The sequence below is a fragment of the Aspergillus pseudonomiae genome (assembly GCF_009193645.1).
Source record: "Aspergillus pseudonomiae strain CBS 119388 unplaced genomic scaffold BDV37scaffold_12, whole genome shotgun sequence".
NCBI classification, from domain to species: Eukaryota; Fungi; Ascomycota; class Eurotiomycetes; order Eurotiales; family Aspergillaceae; genus Aspergillus; species Aspergillus pseudonomiae.
In genome coordinates, this window is record NW_022476004.1 from 446,051 (window position 1) to 467,892 (window position 21,842).

The 21,842-nt window shown below is 49.5% G+C and overlaps 9 protein-coding genes across 9 annotated transcripts in view; 3 read left to right on the plus strand and 6 right to left on the minus strand.

Moving 5' to 3' along the window:
* The window catches only part of BDV37DRAFT_241510 (putative cell wall protein), a 3,317-nt gene extending 1,107 nt beyond the window's left edge, over window positions 1-2,210 (minus strand). The window contains exon 1 of the mRNA XM_032081196.1: window positions 66-2,210. Coding sequence (XP_031944633.1) covers window positions 66-1,778 — 1,713 coding nt within the window. The 5' untranslated portion in view covers window positions 1,779-2,210. The remainder of the gene's footprint in view (window positions 1-65) is intronic.
* On the minus strand, window positions 2,193-3,344 carry BDV37DRAFT_241511 (uncharacterized protein). The gene has a single exon (XM_032081197.1). It carries the CDS (start codon window positions 3,012-3,014, stop codon window positions 2,631-2,633), a length of 384 nt encoding a protein of 127 aa, XP_031944634.1. The 5' UTR covers window positions 3,015-3,344; the 3' UTR covers window positions 2,193-2,630.
* Window positions 3,345-5,362: 2,018 nt separating this feature from the next.
* Window positions 5,363-8,288, plus strand: BDV37DRAFT_241513 (serine/threonine/tyrosine protein kinase MPS1). Its single transcript, XM_032081198.1, has one exon. It carries the CDS (start codon window positions 5,437-5,439, stop codon window positions 7,951-7,953), a length of 2,517 nt encoding a protein of 838 aa, XP_031944635.1. The 5' UTR covers window positions 5,363-5,436; the 3' UTR covers window positions 7,954-8,288.
* A 466-nt stretch (window positions 8,289-8,754) lies between these two features.
* On the minus strand, window positions 8,755-9,498 carry BDV37DRAFT_241515 (uncharacterized protein). Its single transcript, XM_032081199.1, has one exon. The coding sequence runs from the start codon at window positions 9,147-9,149 to the stop codon at window positions 8,868-8,870; it is 282 nt and encodes a 93-aa protein (XP_031944636.1). The 5' UTR covers window positions 9,150-9,498; the 3' UTR covers window positions 8,755-8,867.
* A 103-nt stretch (window positions 9,499-9,601) lies between these two features.
* BDV37DRAFT_241516 (rRNA-processing protein NSA2) lies at window positions 9,602-11,046 on the minus strand. Its single transcript, XM_032081200.1, has 7 exons — window positions 11,012-11,046; window positions 10,871-10,881; window positions 10,263-10,805; window positions 10,109-10,208; window positions 9,970-10,053; window positions 9,882-9,910; window positions 9,602-9,820 (listed from the first exon to the last, which is right to left on the minus strand). Exons 1-7 carry the CDS (start codon window positions 11,012-11,014, stop codon window positions 9,805-9,807), a joined length of 786 nt encoding a protein of 261 aa, XP_031944637.1. The 5' UTR covers window positions 11,015-11,046; the 3' UTR covers window positions 9,602-9,804.
* Window positions 11,047-11,351: 305 nt separating this feature from the next.
* BDV37DRAFT_241519 (mitochondrial 54S ribosomal protein bL21m) lies at window positions 11,352-12,436 on the plus strand. Its single transcript, XM_032081201.1, has one exon. The coding sequence runs from the start codon at window positions 11,478-11,480 to the stop codon at window positions 12,195-12,197; it is 720 nt and encodes a 239-aa protein (XP_031944638.1). The 5' UTR covers window positions 11,352-11,477; the 3' UTR covers window positions 12,198-12,436.
* Window positions 12,437-12,532: 96 nt separating this feature from the next.
* On the minus strand, window positions 12,533-14,516 carry BDV37DRAFT_291077 (GMC family oxidoreductase; the record flags this gene model as incomplete). Its single annotated transcript, XM_032088856.1, has 1 exon — window positions 12,533-14,516. The coding sequence occupies one exon, from the start codon at window positions 14,514-14,516 to the stop codon at window positions 12,630-12,632; it is 1,887 nt and encodes a 628-aa protein (XP_031944639.1). The 3' UTR covers window positions 12,533-12,629.
* Window positions 14,517-15,604: 1,088 nt separating this feature from the next.
* BDV37DRAFT_291079 (VOC family protein) lies at window positions 15,605-17,011 on the minus strand (the record flags this gene model as incomplete). Its single annotated transcript, XM_032088857.1, has 1 exon — window positions 15,605-17,011. The coding sequence occupies one exon, from the start codon at window positions 17,009-17,011 to the stop codon at window positions 15,605-15,607; it is 1,407 nt and encodes a 468-aa protein (XP_031944640.1).
* A 1,596-nt stretch (window positions 17,012-18,607) lies between these two features.
* Window positions 18,608-21,820, plus strand: BDV37DRAFT_291080 (Zn(II)2Cys6 transcription factor; the record flags this gene model as incomplete). Its single annotated transcript, XM_032088858.1, has 12 exons — window positions 18,608-18,709; window positions 18,797-18,830; window positions 18,915-19,008; window positions 19,073-19,227; window positions 19,327-19,782; window positions 19,840-20,282; window positions 20,343-20,488; window positions 20,540-20,560; window positions 20,611-20,689; window positions 20,748-21,021; window positions 21,094-21,262; window positions 21,325-21,820. The coding sequence occupies 12 exons, from the start codon at window positions 18,608-18,610 to the stop codon at window positions 21,818-21,820; spliced, it is 2,469 nt and encodes an 822-aa protein (XP_031944641.1).
* Window positions 21,821-21,842: the final 22 nt, after the last annotated feature.

Below are 21,842 nucleotides of genomic sequence, written 5' to 3' on the forward strand. Positions count from 1 at the left end.
GGAGTGCTGCTGGCCTCTTCGCCGGGAGCAGGGCCGCTGGGAGTAGGAACAGCAGGAACGCTCACAGACTCAGAACCGGTAGGGCTGACATCAGTGGGGACAGGGCTGGAAGGATACTCAGTGGTGGCGCTGCCAATGACGGTCTCAGAAGTAATGGTTTCGCAGGGAGTGCTGCTGGCCTCATCGCTGGGAGCCGGGCCGCTAGGAGTAGGGATAACAGAGCCGGAGCTGACACCAGAAGTAACACCGGTAGTGGCAGAGCCAGCGGGCACGGAAGGAACGTTGCTTCCAGTGGCACCGGCACTGGTGGGGACAGGAGTCGGCACAACAGGAGTTGAGGCAGCGGGAGTAGAGGCAACAGGCGTAGAAGCGGGAATGCTGGGAACAACGGAGCCGGAAGTAGGGGGGCGAATGGGGGCGCCAGACCCAGTGTCGCAGCCAGAAAGCCACTGAATGAGGATGAGGATAATCTGAGTGTCAATCTCAACACCGGCAGCACCACCACAGACGGCAGCGAGCTGAGCACGAGCGTCGATGGAAATGGAAACGAGGCTCTGGCCAGAGATGAGAACGGAGATCACACCACGGAGGTTGGTACCGATAAGGGTGTCAACAGTTCCGGTGAGGAAAGAAGTGATATCAGTGAGAAGGCCACCGCTCACATCAACTGCAACATCGGCAGAAACAGCAAAGGTAAGCCAGAACAGAACAACCGACTTAAGTTCGGCACCAAGACGGCAGCTGGAGCCAGAGAGCCAGATAGCCAAAGCGGTACGGACTTCGACGCTGAGATCAGCAGCGAGGCCACCCTTAGCACAAGCCTTGAGGGCCGTGAGGATCTCAACCTCAAGGTCAGCAGCAATGTCGGTCTGGAGGAAGGCAGAGAGGGAAGCTTGAGCACTGGCAACCAGAATTCCAGACTCTTCGACGAGGCTGCCAATAGCAGCACCAGCGGAGATAGTTGCCAAACCACCAGAAGGAAGAGAGCCAATGGAGACGACACCGGTTTCGATCTTACCCTCCAACCAGGCCAGAACAGAGACCTTCAACGAATGGCTCAAGGTGCACTCTGAGCCCGAAAGCCAAACCTTCAGGGCAGCCTTAACATCTGCGGCCAGATCGGCAACAAGACCGCCGCCAGCACATAGGCCAAGACCAGCCCTGATGTCGACATCGAGACCAACACCAAGGTGTCCAGAGAGGAAGGTAGACAGGGAAGACTGAGCCGAAGCGCTGAGCACAACTTCGGCAGAAAGATCGGTTGCGGAGAAGATACCGTCAAGGGTCACATACAAATCACCCTTAGCGGCAATGTCGGCACAAGTGGGGATGAACAATGACAGTCCAGCACAAACATCCACGGACAAGGTGGCAGAGGCTCCGCCCTGGGCCCAGGCCACGAGGGCTGCCTTCAAGGAGGCATCGAACTCAGCATGAGCCTGGAGCCATGCCACCAACTCTGCACGTGCGTCGGCATGAATGGTACCAGCAGTGCATCCCAAAGCACCACCTTGGAGGGCCGCGGCTGCCTGAGCGCTGATTCCCTCGAGGATGGTTACTGTGGTGTGAGCACTGCTGCCACCGAAGAGGAGGCTGATCAAGTCGGCCAAGCCCTTGGTGACATCCTCAATCTCCTCTCCAACACCCTCACCAATAACAACAATACCCTTGCCAATACCTTCCAGAAGGGGGCCAAGAGTACGGCTCTCGATATCGGCGGGGTAAGCAGCAACGGAGCTCGCCAGGCCGGCGAGCAACAGAAGGTTGTTAGCACGCATTATGCTAGAATAGCAACGAATGTGGAATGCAAGTCCAGGAAGACGTCGGCGGATGACTTCTTGAAGGAAAGCAGAAAATATCAAAGAAAAGACTGGCTGTAGCAGCCAAAGTTTGTTAACGACAGACTGGTAAAAAGAAAGAACAATATCAAACAGAAAAAATGAAAGACAGGCCCCGACTGAAGAGACCAAATGAAGCGATTGACGAAGGCTTGATGTCCAGAGAGAGGTGATCTTCGCTGGGGTTTATATACCCCTGAGGCGTCTGCTTCCATGGTTACTACTACCTTGTGCGATGGAGACCACACCCCAGCCCGGTTTTCCCTCATTGGAAGTTAGCACACGGCCCCTGGGAGAGTGGGAGTAACTGGAGTATCTGTGATCGTGCCGGATCTTCAAGGCCAAGTTAGCCGGGTGGATCCCTAACTGCCAGTGGGAAAGCAAATGGCACTGAGCTAACGTCAAATGTGGAAACCTTCGAAACACACCAAGCAGGACGAGAAAACTATTTCAGGCAACGGGGTTCGCTAACTCGAAATCCGAACCATGCGGGTCGCCAGTCTGGATCACAGGCTATACTTCGGTAGCTTGCCCAGCATTCTCCAGAGCCCGGCAGTCTGTGGGATAGTACTGATCACAGACCAAAGGCCCTTTCAATCCATTCCTCAGCCCAGGCTATTCTAAAAATGAACTAGTACGATGAAGCCATTGATTCAATCGTTCAAAGCATATTAGCGCCGAAACATGGGAGTAGGAGATTACGAGTCGACGGAAGTCGGAGGAAAGAACAGAAATTCAAAAGAAAAGAAAAAAAATCAAAAATCAATGGTGGACTCAGGTGGAGTTCATGCACTAGAAGGAAGCGTTGGAGAAGGGTAAAAAAGAAAACGAGAAAGAGAAAAAAATAATAATAATAATGTGCTGTAGATAGTACTGTGTAGTAACTTGCTCCAGGGGTTGGCTAGCAGCAAGCAGTGTCAACAGAATACGGAATACTGCGGCTTTTCTGTTGACATTGACCAATAATGAAAGATCACCCACTCTCCTTTTGGCAAGGAAAACGATAATCGTAGAACTGGTCCACCCCCGAGTCGACCCATGGATGATCACCACAACCGGTGTTTTGCCCTCGGATTGTTGCTCTATAAGCTTTTGATTGACTCGAGGCACCATAAGACGTGAGGTTCGTTCAGTCCTAGTCAAGATACATCGGCGATTGGATACGCAGAAGGCCATGGAGACAGGAAAGCGTCATGGTCAATGCAGTATTAGAGTGCTTCATATAATTTTAATGTGTTGCATAAAGCTTAAACACCGCCTGCTGAGAGGGGGAGTTCGGATGCAAATCACCGGGTTTTCCTCCCGGGTGTACATACGCAGTACATACACATATGAAATAAAAAGTAGATAGGATCTTATGAGCCTATCGAGTCATCGCGAGTGTTAGTCAATACGACACTGATCAATTATAGCAGCAACTGTATTCTCCAGGGAAGGAATGAACACCGTCATTAGAAAAACAAAAAAAAAATTAAATAAATAAAAAAAGCCTAGGGTTGAGTGGGCGCCGTGAAACCTAGGTCAGTTCCTTTCGAAAGGATTCCCCGTACGGAGTCACGTAAGAAGAAAGAACCCCGTCTCCTTGAGGGTCATGAGTGTAGCTGAAAATTGTGGAATGGACTTACCAGTTTGGGCACTAGTCAGGGACCAAAGACGGCGGTGCTGGAGACTAAGAGTCTTGGCTTGCTTCACCCTCCCAGCATTGGTCGACCGTCGAGACCTCAAAAACAGGAACTCCCCGTACTCGTGGTTGAGAGTCGAAGGAAACCGATAGTGTGGAAGAGACTCTCAATTGTCGAGGATAAAGGAGACCTACAGCGGTCCAGGCCATATTCACCGACATAGTCCAGAACAGTTGAATGCTAATCCTCTCGATAGCCTGCCTTTGGAGATCATTACCCAAGTAAGGGCGTTCCTGGATCCATGCGTCCATGTGCTTTTGTGGCCTTGGTTCCTAAGGCCCCACACCCCTCTGAGTGGCCTGAGCTGCCCCATTTGGCCGCCTTAACCGATGGGAACCAGGCTCAGATCGCGCTCAGTCAAGCGTTTGTTCGACTCTGTAACAAAAGTGGAGGACTCGCGGAGGCTTCGCAGTTTCATCACCTGCAGCTAGGACTGGATCCCTCTCGTTCTTCCCTCTATTCTAAGAAACCTTGAAAACTTTAACATCCGTATCTCGGCATATTAACTGAGTTCGGTCATGGTTGACAAGAGGTTCTTCAAGGTTGTAACCTTATCAGCTCAAGTTACCGTGACGGAGGGAATTTCTTGGATGCCAGGAGAAGAAGGTCGGAAAGATCCTTGGATGACGACTAGTCGGGTTCATTCTAGCTTTTCGAAGCAGGTGACACTCAGGTGATCTATGTCAGATGCAGGTCTATTTAGATTGTACTCCGTACTTTACACATTCAAACTCGACACATTGAAAACAATGTACTCCGTATGTACAGAGTAGTGTACCTGAACACGGTGGTATCCAGCTCTGATTGATGCTACTAGTATATGTACTCTGTGCGCACCCTTCCCTTTATGCATCGAACATGCATGGTGTGTAGCAGAGAGTTCTCCGAACCCATGGAAATGCCGACATTTGGTCAATGTCGGGATACTACGCTGCATTATCTTGGGGAATCTCCAATTACCAAATCGCGAGCGATTAATAACTCCGGCAACTATACAAACAAGATAACTAACTACATGTTCATTGGACCTATCACTTCCATTGCTCCCGAAGGAAAGCCGAGACTGGCCGTAAAGTATGTCCACTTACCTGAGGGTGAAGTAACCATCGTATGATTGTTTAATTAGACACATGCATGAACAGTACTCCGTACTCGTGATATCTACGTTAGCTAGTAGTTGTATGTAGCAAGGGTAGTTAGGTAATTGACTTGCAGCTAAGAAATCGGCCATGCGTTGGGCAGTCAGCACTACTGCTTCACCCCTGGAGTGTTAGCTCCATGCTAAACCTCCTGTGTGCAGCGAACATATTACGTAGAGATATCCATGGTCGTCGAGAACACGTCCGAGAAGGTTTTAGGGTGAGTTTCAGATGAAATTTAATCTAAATAGGGTTGTTTTGACGTTTGACTCCCGAAACTCAGAAAAAGCGAGTAAATTTATGGTAGAGCCATACTCAACCTATGTAGTGGCAAAATTCAGGTACTTTATTTGAGGAAGCAGGTGTAACTTGGCGTGGCATATAAACCATGCCCAGTCCTACTTGAATACACTATGTTTGGCAAAATGGAAGCGGCTCTGTGACTCGCGAGGGACCAAAACGCCCAGTCAAGAAGTAGATCATGATGTATCACCATGATGTAGAAGATACATGGATGTGTATGTGTATGTACAACTGCAGCAAATGACGGCCATGCTTTGTTGTCATCCCACCATTGCCGTGGCAACATCACATCACGTGATAAAATACCCGCTCCCCAGCCTCCCGTAACGTTGTTTCTTCGAGGACGTTGATCTCCGCCCGGTATACACAACAAGTAAAAGTCGACAACCTGGCGGCCAACGCCTACCTGTACTTCTTGGGCAGCGGGACCGACGCATTGGCGGACGCGTCCATGTGGCCTCGCTTTGAATCGCTATGATGGCTTCCACTAACTCCCTCTCCGCAGCACATACGGGTAGTCTCCATCGACAGCCGTCATCCCGACAAATGTCCCGCGCCTCGGGGTCTCGCACCGGCTCCAGGCGCACGTCACCGGAATTACAGAATTCGGCCGCACCTAGAAGCAATGAACTATCAATGTCCAAGCGTTACTCTGCCGGCGATAGCTCCGATGACGAGGTTCCAGAACCCAAATTCAGTGCTTCCGTCAAAGCCTTGCTTGATGAAGATGGGTTAGACCTCTCTCCTCGCCTACGCCAAAATGGTCAAAGTGGTCGTTATCAGAGCGATCGCGTAGCTTCAGCATCAACGAGCCAAGAGAGGCACTCCCGCACAGCATCTCCCAACGACCGGTCGACTGGGAGCCCGGCGCCTCGGGTTGTTCGCATTGGACCTGGCTTGACCAGCAGCGCAAGGTTTCGAAGAGAAGGATCGCATGTTTCAGGCGGTGAGGATGCCGACTCTGAAGCGAGGGGAAGTTCGCATGATTTCGTTACGCCAGCTCCAAGGCATCGCAGTGTTCGCATCACTGGCTCACGTAGTGGCACGCGAACTCCCGCGTCTATATCGCCCTCCCAACGGCGATCGGCTGATAGGAGCTCTGTTGAAGAACACGATAGCGCAAGTCGCCTCGAAGATGGAAGGAGAGCAAAATATGAAGATGATTACGCACCACGTCTGGGCACCGCGTCTGTATTGCGGAGTCGGAATGGAGAGGATGTGGGCATTCATAGTTCGCTTCGTGTGAAAAGGGTAGGAAGGCTTACAGGAACATTTCTGAATGGACCAGCGAGAAGAGGCGTACTCCGTCGGCAAAGTGAAGAAAACAACGATCCAGACAATTACAAAGAGTCAAACCCTGATGGAAACTATGACAATGATGACTATCATTACAAAAGCACGACAAAGCCATCGTCGCCCAAAGTGTCATGGGCAACAGAACCCAGCCCGCCACATAGATCGGAAGGATATCGATCGTATGAAGCTGCTGGTACTTCAGCGACTGAGGGCCCCTTTTCGAGGTCCTCTTCACCCAAGTCTTATGGGTCATACTCGAAATCGACACCTGGCTCATCATCAGAGGCGTCATCATCCAAACCTTCAAGCACGAGGGATCAGCCTGTTTTCAAAGTTCCCCCTCCGCCCACGCTACCTGCAGCTCGCGATCAAGAGAACGAGCCTCCACCGACCTTCAAACGTGTGAAACAACAGGGGTTTAACTTGCTTGACAAACCAGAAAAGCTCTCAATGACTCATGGGGACGAAAGGAAAGAAAACCTAGAAACGCCAGCTGGAAATTCACCCAGAAAGATCCTATCGACTCGAAGCAACAATACCCCACATAGACCGGCCCCTCCCCCCCCAAAGATGTCCGTACTTGAGACTGCTACAGCAACAGGAGGTGCGGCTACCGCATCCTCATCCCGCAAAAAGCGCAATCAAGTATCGGTTAATCACAAAGCCTTCACGCGATTAGACTGCATTGGCCGAGGCGGAAGTTCGCGCGTGTATAGAGTAATGGCTGAGAACTACAAGATTTTTGCCCTAAAACGGGTGAACTTAGAGGATGTCGATCCCGTAACATTGGCTGGCTACAAGGGAGAAATTGACCTACTCAAGAAATTGGAAAACCTGGACCGTGTCGTACGCTTGTTTGACTGGGAGTTGAACTCCGACAAACATACTCTCAGCGTACTCATGGAAATTGGAGAGTCTGATCTAGAGAAGATACTGACATACCGACTCAACGCCGAGGATGCTGTTTTTGATATCAACTTTACTCGGTATTACTGGAAGGAGATGCTGGAGTGTGTTCAAGCAGTCCATAACTACAACATTGTTCATTCGGACTTGAAGCCCGCAAACTTCCTTCTTGTACAAGGGAGGCTGAAACTGATCGACTTCGGAATCGCGAACGCCATCCAGGACAATACGGTCAACGTACACCGTGAACAGCAAGTTGGTACGCCAAACTATATGTCACCAGAAGCTTTGGTTGATTCGAACGCCTCACTCGGGTTGCCGGCAAGCGTTGGAAAAGTGATGAAGCTTGGTAAGCCGAGCGACGTCTGGAGCTTGGGTTGTATTCTCTATAAGATGGTGTATGGTCAGCCTCCTTTTGCAAAGATCGCCAAATACTATGAGCGCATCTTGGCCATCCCCAATCCAAATGTCAAGATTGATTTCCCCGCCTTTGGTGTTGGAGGAGCGCTCATCCCCCCAGGACTGATCCGAACGTTGAAGGGGTGCTTGCAACGTGATCAGACATTACGACCGACCGTGGATCAACTCCTGGCTCAGAGGGACCCATTCCTATACCCTGAGGCGCAACTTGAAGGAGCTGTTCCCGTCACCCAGGAAATGCTCAACAGGATTTTGGTGAATGTAGTAAATCACTGCAAGGTGCGCGGCATCCCCAAGGAGGAAGAACTCGCAGCTTGGCCTGCTGGATTTTTTGCAAAGATCAAAGCAGCATTGGAAGAGAACGCATGATGACACTTGACTCGACTAATTTCTTTTGTTTATGTTGGCCCTCGAATATTTCTTGTTTGATATCCTGAATGATCCGACGATCCGGCGTTCATGCCTGCCTATTGGACTGGTTCCGCCCAGCGTGGAGTATTTCCTTTGTTTTGCACTTCTTGGATCTATAATATTACCTTTTGGGTACACGGACTTGGTGTTTTGAGGACACGTTTGGGCATTGTATATGGATCTTTTGTCACTCATGGATGCATTGGAAGCTGTAAATTCAGCGTGGGTTGGGAGTTTGAGTATACTTGGAATATAATAGCATTCATTCAAATATAGCCTTGTGTGTTATCTCGCAGAGCTTTTTAGTGTGGGTAATACGTGACCTACCTACACAACAGATCTCTTGTTACTTATAAATCCCCACCAGCACTGCCCCGCAATACATCCACATCCAAGTAGCCTCATTCACACTAGAATAAGCATACACTACTCGAGGTATTAGCTCTTGGTATGTCCCTTTCGAGTGGGAGAATACAGGCGGTGAGGTATCTGCCAAAGTGCCATATCTGTCGGTGACGTGAAGAAATATATACTGCATCATGAGCAAAAACTAAACCACAAAGATATCAGATAGTATACGCAAGTCAACCTGTGTTCCTGTACACACTGTAGCCCTAATCTTTGCCCTCAGAGAGCTCGACATAATCGGTCTGTAATGAATACTATCATTATCGTTGATGTTATACATTGTCATATCTGAATATTATCCTCCAGCTAGACTATATATCAATCAAGTTTGTTCCAACAATCAACATCAAACGACACCATACATTTCCCAGAGTTCCATTCCCAAACGGCAGCTCCCACCGCACAGCGCAGGCAACCAGACCGGACTGCCTACAGGGCCTCGACCCAGCTCCCGGGCCGTCCTCTCAAAACACCCAACTCGGTAAGAACTGACGGAACCTGGCGAAAACCCCAGGACCCGGACCCGGGTATGCCCCGGGGCCGAGGGGGTGCTCGGCGCACATGCGGACGTCGGCCATCGTAATGCCCTCGGGCAGCTCTGCCGGGTCAATCCTCATCACGCCCAGGGATCCGCACTCGGCTTCCACCGCGGCGACCTCGTCGGGGGTTGCATCTGGGCGGAGAGCGGCGAGGGCGGTAGTTGTGGAGATGCCGAGGAGAAGAGAGAAGTAGGTGAGGAGTTTCATGTTGGAGTTGGATCAGGCAATGATCTTATAGAGTGGTGTAGTTAGCCCTAGAGGGGGGGGGGAAGATGAAGAGCAAAAGAGGACTGATCAAGAAAGATGGGAGGAAGGGGATTTCGTAAGGAAATGAAGAGATTAATATGTTGGGAAGCAGCAGGGCTTGACCCTGGCTGCTACTAGCGGGCAAGGGTATACGACTCACGTGCTGAGTAGGAGCGTGGCGAGGTTCGGTGCTGGATCTCAGGGCTTTGCCTGGTTGGGAGACTGCTTCTTTATACATAGGACAACTACTATAGAAGCGAACAGGCGACGTGGCCAGCTTGGTTGGTCGGTACCCTTGTTTGCTGCCTGGCAAGGATCTATCCAACCACTGGGCCTTCGAGTGGAGCCACAATAGAAAGGCTGGCTGTACGTGAACTGATAACCTGGAGAATAGGCCTACGAAGATATACTGCAGCAAATGATGTTCCAATACAATTGCAATCGGATATGGATCAAGACGATACTTTTGATAAATGACACATTGCGCGCCTCGAACGCCGCCGGCGAGTAAGGGAAGAACGGAAAGCCAAAGACAAAAATTCTATGACATCAGATGGTATCGAAGATGAAGAATGTAATTGGTGGGGCTGATTCATGAACGTCGACCGTAGAATGATTAAACGAGGAGAACACTGTGGACCGAAAGTTAGCAATCTAAGTAGTCAAAAGGGCAGCAAGGCTGGGGAAACATACGCGTTGACGCAGCCGTCGTTTTCAGGGTTCTAGATAGACGATTAGCATATCGGATTGCACCTTTCAAACCAGTTCCAGGCATATTTACGTTACTGATCTGTGCGTATTTACCCCAGACAACGCGTCCACTGGTTGTTACCAGGCCTAGTTCCGAAACGTTCACTTCGACAATCTATCTTAGGATTAGCAAGCATTTCACCGGAAGGCGGGACAGAAGCAGAACATACCGTTCCCTTGGTCAAAACACCCAGAGAAGTGTACAGTGGGTTCTGGGGGTTTTTCTTAACCGAAATAATGGGTAGTTGAACAGTGACTCCCAGCTCGGGGCTAAATAGGAACAACCATCAGCAACAATTCCTTGCAAAGGAGGGAAGAACATACTGTGTGACGTTGGCCTTCTTATAACGCAAACCCATGGGTCTGATGAAACGTTCACGCTTGGGATTCACACGGGTGAAGTCATTGCCGACGAAAGTGGGCTTCGTGATCATTCTCTTCCAGGACTTCTTATGCGTCTTCTTTCCGGTGTTGACAACCTTGAACATCTCCTCCTCACTGATACCCTTGACCTTAGGCAGAGGCACCGCGAACTTGGCGGCCTGTTCCTTACGCTTATCCTTGATAGCGCTAGAAAGTGCCTTGGCATTGGTAGCCTGGGAACGGTCGAGCAGATACTGGGGCAAAGGCGTCTTGGATGGCTCGTCAGGCGCGGAAGACTTGACATTCTTCTCCTCCTGCGCCTTGATGCGCTTCCTCATCTGGATCTTCTCGGCATGGCGCTTCTGCTGGTACAGCTTGGCCCTCAGACCACGCAAGTTCTGGGCATCCTTGGACTGCTGGTGGACTTCACGGGCTTGGCGCTTGCGGACTCGCTCGTCATGGTCAAGACGCTTTCCGTGCTGCTTTTGCCAGCGCTCGATATACCTGGGAGTGGTCAGTATATTATGTTGGGGTGACGGAGAACAGTTGACTGAGGCAGGAAGACGAACTCGTTCTGAGGCTGTAGTTGGGAAGAAATGTTAGTTACCAGTATCCGTTATCAAAGTCTTCCAGAGCGGCGCCCGAGTGACTCGGGACATTCTAATGGGCGGCCGAGCGATCTGGCCATGTCTGGGAGGTCAGAGACGTACCATGATTAATAGAAACCGACGGGTTGAGATGATCCGATATTATCAACTCTGTTGGCGGAGATGTAGAAAAAGTTCGATGCACGGATAGAGTGGCTTGGTATCGATAAATCACGTGATATACAGACATAAACTTCACTCTTCCAAACAAGAGAACTTCGTATACAGCAAACCCAGTTTAATACATGCATTTTGTTGTATTTTCTCAGAAAGCCAGTCCTCGATCCTATTTCTCTCCTGCAATTTCGGAACCAATCTATCAGTCTCAATCGCCATAGAAAACGTTGGCACCAGCCACATCACGTGCCTAACCACATCGGGATCCACTGGAATTTCTCGCGGCCTCAAGTTCGGACTGATACAAGAACTGTCCACCACGTCCATTGCGACATTAGTCTTGTCTTTTCCAATCCGGAAAAACAAGTACAGGATTACGAGGCGGCCAAAAAATTCTGCAACAACCACAAAAATGTTTTCCCGAACGGCGCTCGCCAGAGCCTTCGCACTGCCATTCGAGCAGTCCGCCCGGCCTCTCAACACCACCTTCGGGGCCTGTCTGCGTCAAGCATCCACGACGACCACGACCTCGCAATCACACCCTGAGCAGCCCTCAGAACCACTAAGCGCAACCCCCCGCGCTCAGACCAGCACACCCAGCCAACAACCATCCACCTCCACACCGTCGAATACCATCCCAACTTCCAAACTCCCCGTGGCTCCGACCTTCACCTCCCCGTTAAAAGTGACCAAATCCCTTCTCGAGAAGTTGCCGTACCTGACGACTCAAAAGCCACACTACATCACTGCTCACCTCCACGACAACCCCTACCTTCTCACTGAAGGTGATCACCTCCGTCTCCCTTTCTTGATGCCCAAGGTGAAGCCCGGGGATGTCATTCGTTTCAACCGGGCGTCTGTTCTGGGATCTCGCGAGTTTACGCTCAAGGGGGCACCGTACATCGACGAGCGGCTGTTTGAGTGCCGAATGCGTGTTATGGGAGTGGATTCGGAGCCATTGCGGGTGAAGGAGAAGACGAAGCGCAGACAGCGACACGTGAGAAAGGTGCGCAGCAAGCACCGGTATACCCTGCTGAGGGTGATGGATGTCAAAGTGAAGACTGCGGAGGAGTTACTGGAGGAGGGTGCTGTTGTTGTCGAGGATGGACAGGATGTGGAAGTCAAGGCATAAGTGGGTTCTCCATTCGAAGGATACTCAATATGAATAATGGAGGATGGGGAGGGGTAGAGAAAACATTTGCATTGGAGTTCAGCACTTCAGGCTACGGCTGGATGGATCACGATGATCTTTTGGTCTTGTTCGATATCTGTTTATTGGGCATTGAGGCAACATGTACAGATAGATTTTGTGCACATTGGATAGTGCATTGTATTGTATTCTATATTGGAATTTGAATGTTTAACTCGAGCCGAGAAGTGTTGTTGCGATAGAGAATCTGTTCAACAGTAAGTGGTGTGCCATACATTGATAGTACTTTCGCTTCAACATTATGAACCAAGGACATCAATTAATCATTACTAGGTCTGACAATAATATAATAATATACAAATCATATACAACCGAACGCCATATGTGCAGTCTAAAAATTCAAAGGGCATAACGTTACTGCGCGCTCAAAATCTCGTCTGCAATCTTCTCTGCAAGAGCGTACACCACCGACTGAGGGTGTCCTGGTGGTAGGAAAGGAAAGCTACTTGCATCGACGACACGCAGACCCTGTACGCCGTAAACTCGCGCATCACTATCCAGAACGGCCATGGGATCCTCCTGGCGGCCCATCTTACAGGTACCCGAGACATGGTAAACAGTCGTTGAAGTGCGGCTGATGAACTCACGAATTTGCTCATCAGTCGTGACATTGGTCCCTGGGTAGTGCTCTACCGGATCGGCAACTCCTAATTCAGCGAGCTTCTCCCACACCTCTCGACCGCGTTTGAACCCCTGGATTGCTAGCTCCATGTCCGTGGGATCAACCAACCACTGGGGGTCAACGACGGGCAGGGTGTTCATATCTGGTCCTGCCAGGGAGATCGTCCCGCGCGATTGCGGTGCAACGAGAGCTGTGGCGATCGTGCCGTAGTTATAACCATCTGCAGGATCGACGGTATTCCTGCTGCTGCCGTCGCCAAGATAAGCAGCGACGGTAAGCAATTCAATTTCAGGCCAGTCGTTTGGAACAGCAGCGAGGGCTTGGATTGACTGATTTGATAGCTGGGAACGGTACGGCTCTGGGAGCTTCTCCCAACCATAGTAGCTGGATGAGAAGATAGAGAGCGGCCCCGTGGCATTCTGGAGGTATTGCTGCGTGAATTGTTCTACGAGTGTTGTGTTGCTGAATGCAGAGGCTGTTTGAGCATTCACACGGTGCGAGGACCCAAACATTACGTGGTCTTGCATGTTCTTGCCAACGCCTGGTAAGTTGCTAATGCAAGGGATGCCGAATTCGGAGAATTCATCGCATGGACCGACCCCAGAGACCATCAATAGCTGGGGAGATTGAAGCGCTCCTGCAGACAGGATCACTTCTTTGCGAGCGGTTAACGTGAAGTTAACTGGTCTGGTGCCAAATGTCCCACCTGTTGAGACTTTAACACCGGTAGCGACATTGTTTGAATCAAAGAGAATCTTTTGTCCCAAGGTGTTCTTATACACCATCAAATCCGCGCCTTCATTGAGGGCGGCTTGCAGGAAGCTGGACTCGGACGACGAACGGTGTGCATTCTTCGGGTCAATTGTTGATGTTGCATACGCAGACCCCAATAGCTTGCCACTATTGAACCCATCAATCTGGTCCATACCGAGACCGACAAACGCTTTGCGCGCATAAGTGCCAAATTGATCGACTTCATTGCTGAACGATATCTGAAGAGGTCCCCCAGAAGGGCTGAACGCATCTGTGGCCTGAGTGTTGGACATATTGGCATAGGCAGCTTGATCGGGAGGCGTATAGTGACCAGACTTCTTGAAGAAGGGGAGCATGTTGGCAAAGGTATAGCTCTGGTCACCTACCTCATCTGCCCATTTCTGCATACTGTCTGATGTAGGCCGTTGATACAGCATGTAATTCCTGGCCGAACTGCCCCCGAGGGTCTTCCCACGTGGATAGTGATGGGCGCGATTGCTGGTCCCCGGCTGTGGCTCAGTGGTGATGCCCCAGTCGACAAGCGGCTGGTAGTTGTCGGGGGACCACCCTGTGAAGTAGGTACAATAGCCCGGGACGACAGAAAGATTGCCATTGTCAACTTCATAGAATCCGCCGGCCTCCACGACAGCAACACTCTGGTTAGACCCACGCTGGGCCAGGCGACTGGCAATAGTCAGACCAGCTGTTCCACCTCCCACGACCACATAGTCGAAGGTCGCGTCGGCGCCGGGGACACCGAAGGAGCTCCCCAAGAGCGGCCCTAGCTTCTCATAACTGTCGAGGTTGGCCTGAGGGCCAAATTGTGCATATGCCGTGGCTACAAAGCCTACGAGAGATAAACGCATTGTAATGAAATGAGGATATTAGGTTCGCCCGAAGAGACCAAAGACTTGCCAGATGATCGAGAATACCTACCGGACGTGAGAGAGGAATGCTCCTAGATATACTCTTACATTTAGATAATACTGGACAAGCCCCAGTCTTCCGATTTTGGGGCCCAAGCATACGATATTTTTTTTTATAAACTTTTAACCATACAGTCCGAGACATAGCAGCCATGCAAGGGCCCGTTATAATCTGACTGGAGTAAACCACCTGAAGCATTGTAGGACTATAAATGGCATCTGCTACTAAAAGCAGTCATGCTGACGGTATATATATATATAGATATCAGCAGATAGCAAAGTGTTTACAAAGTAAGATTGACTTAGCCGTCTGTCAGTCAGGTTTAATATCCAAAGGATATGTGTTTTTCTCTCATGGGAGAATAAAGGTGGCAGTGTTGTGTCAGCCAGCACTGAGGAAACGTCGGATTGTAAGATACAATTATTGGAAATATAAAACCATATAGCTCGATAGTTTATGCAGGCTGAGTTGCTCGTTATTGAGTAAATGCGCGTCGTTAGTTGAGGGTTCATAGTGGAGGCGAATAACTTTCAGGCTTGACGGATCACATCGGGAAGGATTTAGGGCTCGTCTGCAATTGCGGTGAGAGAGCAAAGAGACCCATAAAACGACTATAGACAATGAACGGCCGGGCTTTTCTTCGCGGATGTGGGAATAGTCCAAAGTTTAGTCTTCTCTAATCACTTTCTCGACCAAATTTGTAGACCTCATAGTGTCGAACTTTGTTGTTGTGGTGACACAACTTGGAACAGATGGCACATTCTCCTTTGTTCCGAAAGCCTTCATTCCAGTTACTTTTATTAATTTCCGCCCCGGCCTTTGAAGGAGGAAAGCACGCTTCGTCAAGTGACCCTGATTCTGGCCAGTTCGGTGGCGCGGATCCGTCGATAGTTTTCGACCGGAGAATTAGTGATCACATCGATGATCAACCACTGCTTATCGCTAAGATGTTGAGGGAGCGACGCTACTATCGTCTTTACATTGGAATGATATTAACTAAGTCTAGTGGCCACATTCTGAAGTACTCTTACTCTAGAATCACATCCAATCCCAATTGCTTCCGGCAGTTTTCCAAGCTGCTCTGCTGTATTTGTGCATAGAGATGGAACTCATCCATTATAGACGTCCCCAGCATACGTTGGAATCCATCCAAATCCGCTTCAGCTTCCATGACAAGCTGTTTTGACTGGGACGTGCTTCCTAAATTCGAATTGAAGATACCTCCGGCGGACAAGGGTAGAAAGTCCTCATACGTGACGGGCTCATACTCGATAATATTATTCTTGAGTAGCTGTTCCAAGGTCACATTCCCCCCTTGCAGATCGAGTTGCGCGGGTTCTTGACCGTGTGGCGTTAAATGGTAACAAAAATACGCCAGCTGCTGAGACTGCAACTGAGCCATGTCGTCCGGGAACCCCTTGAAATATTTTACCAGGAGGCTTTCATATTCAGAAGCACTGACACGTCTCTCAGCAGACTCGGTATTGACCCGCGACAATATTGTGTCGTAAAGCTGGCGGCCTTTTCGTGTCAAAGCGTATCCGCGCTGCTCAACCTCTCCAAACCGAGCTGTATGTGATCCTTGCACATAAGCATCATGGGTATCTCGGAAGTAAACAGTCTCCTCCAATGCTTTGAAGCTTGTCTGACGGAGCAAGATCGGACACTGTCGTCGCGGGGGACCTTCAATGCGTTCCTTTGCCGGCATGCCATAGTCCTGCATCAGTTTCTGCACTAGATCAATATCGATCGTCCGAGGCGTGAGATGGTTAATATGACAACTGGGAAAGGAAACAACATCCGCAATCAGTGGATGCTCAGCTTTTAGAGTCTGATATTCCTCCATTGTCACAGTGGCCTTGGAATGCCACCGGAACGTCTCTAGTCCTTCCACGATAAACTCTCTGCACTCCGTCGGACTAAGCTGACCTTGCTTTTCAGCCAGCTCAATGAGAGCGACTAAACGATCCGTAAAGATATTCCTTTGCTGTAGAGCTCTTTGCGCCAGCTCTCGGGTCTTCTCCGTCAACAACTCCATACGTAGAACCGTCGTGAACACTCGAAACGGGTGTTTGGATAACGCTTCCTTTGTCCAGGGACGAAAAGCAGTAGCATGCATCGGAAATCCGGCAGCACTCAGGTCGTAGTATCCCACAGGAAACATGCCCATGATTGCAAACATACGACGAATCGTGGAGAGTTCGTATGCGGTACCCAGCCGGATGGCCCCATGTCTTTCGACCCGGTTTCGCAACGGCAAGATCTCGTCCGGGTCAATCGCTGCGGTTCCTTGTTTCTGACTGGTGTTGATGGCTTCGGCATCTGCCTTCCAGACGAGATCTACGAGATCACCATAGAGGGGGACCTCGCTCTTGTACATTTCCGAAAGCGCATGGCAGAATTGGGCCCTGAGGGCGTCTTGGTCCCACCCCATTTGTAGATTATTAGTTCGATAACGCAAGCTATAACCAAACTTAAAAAAGATATAGTAATTATATATATTGACGCTAGGTAGGATTAGTACTGGACAAGTGATTGATTGAGCAGTGATGGTATATCACCAGACATCAACGCCTTATAAATCCCCCTACTCCGCACTGCTTACCGGTTTGATAAGAAGCAGGGCATCATCTGATAAGCTTACCATCTCCACGGCGTCATTCAACGTCTATAGTCGTGCTGTTCCGTCCTATCCGACGGAACTCGGATATCGTCCGCCTCCATATTCCACGCTTATTCTCGGGATCGAGCGGTCTGTTAGGTAATATGCGAGGTTTAGACCATATCTATACGAATTTCATTCGAAGGATCTCACCCCAGAAGAGGGGAGATGTGGGGAAAGTGTCGTATGTCGGGGAACCCTACCCGAGTCGGATCTTGATCTCGGCCACAGTGTGAGTTCGCCTTCCTGATTAGGCGTTTTATAGACTGAATCTGACACTCTTCAGGAAGGTTGTTACTGAAATCATGAAGTAAGGTTCCCAACTAGTCGGGTCAATTAGTGATCGGTTATCTATCTATATACCCCAACGGATAAGATAGGAGAGGTCCAATTGTCTTATCGGTTGTATGAAGGTGATAACGCCGATATGTAAAGATACGCGCATGTGGAACTCCTTATATACTATGTCTTCAGTTTGAGCTATAAATATTCATTCTGGGCTTATTGTATGCTATTTATTGGTGTTCCTGATGTTTCTTGATTCATAACGAGCGCCTACACAGGCCGTAGCTATGATACTCCGAATCAACCAGATCATAGATGTCATACTACAAGATCAATCGAGTTTGTTGTTACTTGATCCCCAGAGGTATGCTTCAATTACCAAACTCGTTGTAGAGCAAATAGATGGATTGGGAACAACAAGATAGCTTTTGTTTCACCCATTGAGAGTACCCGTCGGAACGGGTGTGGTTGTAGGGAATCCGTCGGAGGTTCATACATATCCTAGAAACGAACTAACAACGATTAGTATCTTAGATATATTTGGTAAAGGGACACGGCTAGAGAATTTATAGTCCAAAATGATCGACAGCCGATTCATCCAGGTGACATCGCTATGAGGTATCGGTTCAATGCACCATTCGTTAGTTGAATGCCTGTGCCAGTTGTAGAGACGGAGGACAAATTGAGACAGCCTTCTCGAAAATCAAAACCTGCCTGATCCTTTGATAGCTAGGAGCTGATATATGATGCTAATTGAGCCGACCGGGTCGTCCAGTAATGTGTGCTAAGGTGCAGAGCATAATTGTAATCGTTCAGGAAGCACCACTGTAGACGAAGGCCATACTTGAAGGCTGGCCAGATTCTCGTGGTTATAGATATGAATATTTGAAAGACAACCCCGGACCCATCGTACCCCAGATAGCTACTAAGTGTAGAGCTTCCTTGGCTGTCTGGTGGCGATCGGTTCGGCGGGGAAAATAAATTAAATCTAAATTCTAGGTTAGTGTGGAGCCCATTCAATCATCTCGAGCACCCACCACTTGATGAAAATCTCGTCCAGCGGACTGTATAACGAAACTTATAATGAACAGAGGCGAGGCGATAACTGCAAAATTGCGCGCATCACGTCGACGACATCCACGTGCTTCACGTGCCTGCGAGACCTGTCGCGTTCGCAAGACGAAAGTACTGTATCCTTATTTTCCAATCAACCGCTGCTAGTATACTAGAACTCCCCTGTCATGGATACCTGGGCTGATTGCGTCATGATAGTGTGACCAAGCAAAGCCATGCTCCTACTGTGCTTGTAAGCTGCCCCTCTTGATCGTGCTAGGACAGTCCAAGAATTGAATGCACCTTGTCAGGGACAATCTGCTAACGCAGATCATAGATCACGCACTTGACTGTGTTTACAGAGCTTCTGGTCAAAATGAAAGCTCAACACCAACAGTTAAAAGACATGCCCAAGCGAGGGGAGTGCAAAGGTTAGCAATTCTCCCCTATACCTTTCCGGCCTTCAAGACCTTACAATCATTTCGATACCGCTAGGGCACCTACAGATCATGCTCGACCATCTCCGTGGCCAGAAGTGAGTTCACCCAACCAATTGACCTCGCAGCACCGTGGTACTCTGGATCTCCTTGCAGGAGAAGCAGCTCGTGCACCCCGTACAGCTATCAACCGCAATGCTACATCACCCAGACGTCCTAGTTCCAAACACGAGAATGATGTCTTCGACGGTGAGATGTTACATCCTTATGAGTTTTATTCAAAGAGAGCTCATACTGAGTGAGTAACTATAGGGACCACCCCGGAGGTGTATGATTCAGCATCTAGAGACGGCCTAAGCGGAATCAACTTACACACCAACGGCACGGAATTCTATGGCAACTCTTCGAATCTCGCTTTTTTTGGAAATCTATATGCGCGAGCTCGCAATCAGGCAGAAGCTAGAACATCGAACATACCCGAGAATATGTCTTCTAATCTTCCGGAAGGGGGCTGTCGTCTGGCGCCAGACCAGCCGTCGAGTATGAAATATGTCTCACCTCAACAAGCACTTCACCCGACGGTGGACAAGGAACCGACAAACGCAAAGCCTGCGACGAGGGCGGCCCAGCTGTCTATCGTTAACCTACTTTACAATCCAGGTTATCCTAGTACCTCCCCACCTCAGATCAACGGGCGGCCTGAGGATGATGGAAATAGACGACCCTCAGCCGTTGGGGACCAAAGAATCCCGCCTCGAACTATCGCTGGTGAGTACAAAATACTTGTGTTAACGGCAACCTGGCCCTAATCTAACCGGCTCTGAGGGATAGACAATGAAAATGCAGTGGCGCTAGCTATCGATGAGCTCTCCGACGAGGCACAACTTGAAATTGAGAAGATCTTCATCGGCAGCTACTTTTCAAACAAACATTATATACACCCTATGTTGTGTAAAAATGCCTTCATGCGAAGGTGCGAACAAGAAGCTTTCGTAGCTTCGAAACGAAGAGCATTCTGCCGTCGGTCATCGAAGTTCAAAGGCTTATATTTCGCCGTGGTTGCCCTGGGTGCCATCAATGCCAGCCCTAATGAGACTTCTCTTCTGGATCATTATTCTAGTTGTTCGGCTGACGGACAAAAATACAGTTTTGCAGGGAAGCCGTCAGCCTTGGATTTTGCTGATTTCTACTTTGGCATCACAAAACAAGCCCTTGGGGATATATTCGAGAGCTGCTCCCTAGAGAGTGCCCAGACTCTCTTGCTCCTAGTGAGTCGAGTGTTTGTTGTGCTTGATTGATTTCTTATCTAACTAGTAGGACATGGCTAGAGCGTATTCTGTCAGAACGCTTTACGGCCTCACAGCTGCTTCATGTATAGCGGAATGGCAGTTAGAACAGCGATTGCAATTGGATTGGCATCTGGAATGTCCTCTCTGCCTCCAAGCATACGCAAAGAAGGCCGACGCACCTGGTGGTGAGTACTCGCCTGGTTGTCCTTTTCGCGCCTCAGAACTAAGTTATATAGGTGCATATACTCACATGAAGTGTGAGTCTCTCAGAAACATAATCAGGGTATACTACTAATATGCAATGAAGCGAAATGTGCTGTTCCTCGGGGAGGCTGGATAGCATGAAGCAGCTTGACCATTACCAGGTCACTGTACCTCCATTAAAGGTATAGGCTCCGATCAAAACGAGCCATAAGAGACCAAAGACTCACAATGTAGCAATAGGCAAATAACTGTGGCAGTCATGACCCCGAGGCAGAGGAGGACGACGTAGCCATGATACCGGTCATGGTAGCTTTAGCGCAGATCATGTCAGAGGCGTCTCATCTGCTCTACCATTCACCGAAACGCCATACGAGCGAGATGTCGCAGATTGCAATGAGCCTTGATAATAAATTAGAGGAGTGGAAATCCAACCTACCCTCCTTTCTCAACGTAGACGTTGCCTCGCTCAACGATTCGGAGTGGGCGTTCAAGCAGAAATTAGTCTTACGACTGAGTAAGTGCTCCTTGAAAGCTTTCAAACAACAATCACCCAGGAACAACCTACTTAAGTACAATTTACCTCCAGGATTCTACAATACGCGGATACTCATACATCGTCCCTTCCTGGCAGCATCAACATGTATCACCGAATCACCCAACCTACTCCAGCACGGCCATATCTGCCTAACAGCAGCAAAAGCCAGCATCCAAATGCAATATGAATCATTCTTACATAGAATCTACATACGAACCTGGTAATCAATCCCGCCGCTTCCATTTCTACCAACCTGCTAAACTAAGAGTACCAAAAAAAAAGGTGGTACAACACAACCTACGCCCTCTACGGAGCCATGATCCTCCTCCACCTAATCCTCTCCGACTTCCCAGGTATAAGCGAGGAAGAGCTGCTCAAGGACGTCGAGAAAAGCCTCGAAATCTTCGACTCAATGACCAACATCGTCGTCGCTCGCCGCTGCTCCGAGATGATCCGTGAAGTCCTCGACGTAGCCCGCGCCTGTGTCGCAAGGCGTCGAGCAGTATCCGCTGTACCTATCTTACCCCCTCATGCCGACACCAACATCGACTCATCGAGCCTAGAGGCAAATGACGACCAGAGTGTCCATACCCGGACGGATATGGCCCCGTTGGCGTCACAGGGCGAAGACGGGGATTTCCTTTTCTCGCTCTTTAACCAAGACGCTCAGCCTGATACCCGGGCTGAGATTCTGGCTAATCTAGTTGACCCGACGATATTGGAGGATTTTGCGTTCGGAAATGGGGGGAATGATTTTTCGTACTTTCTGGGGTTGTGATCACTATTGCGTTAGTTTTCAA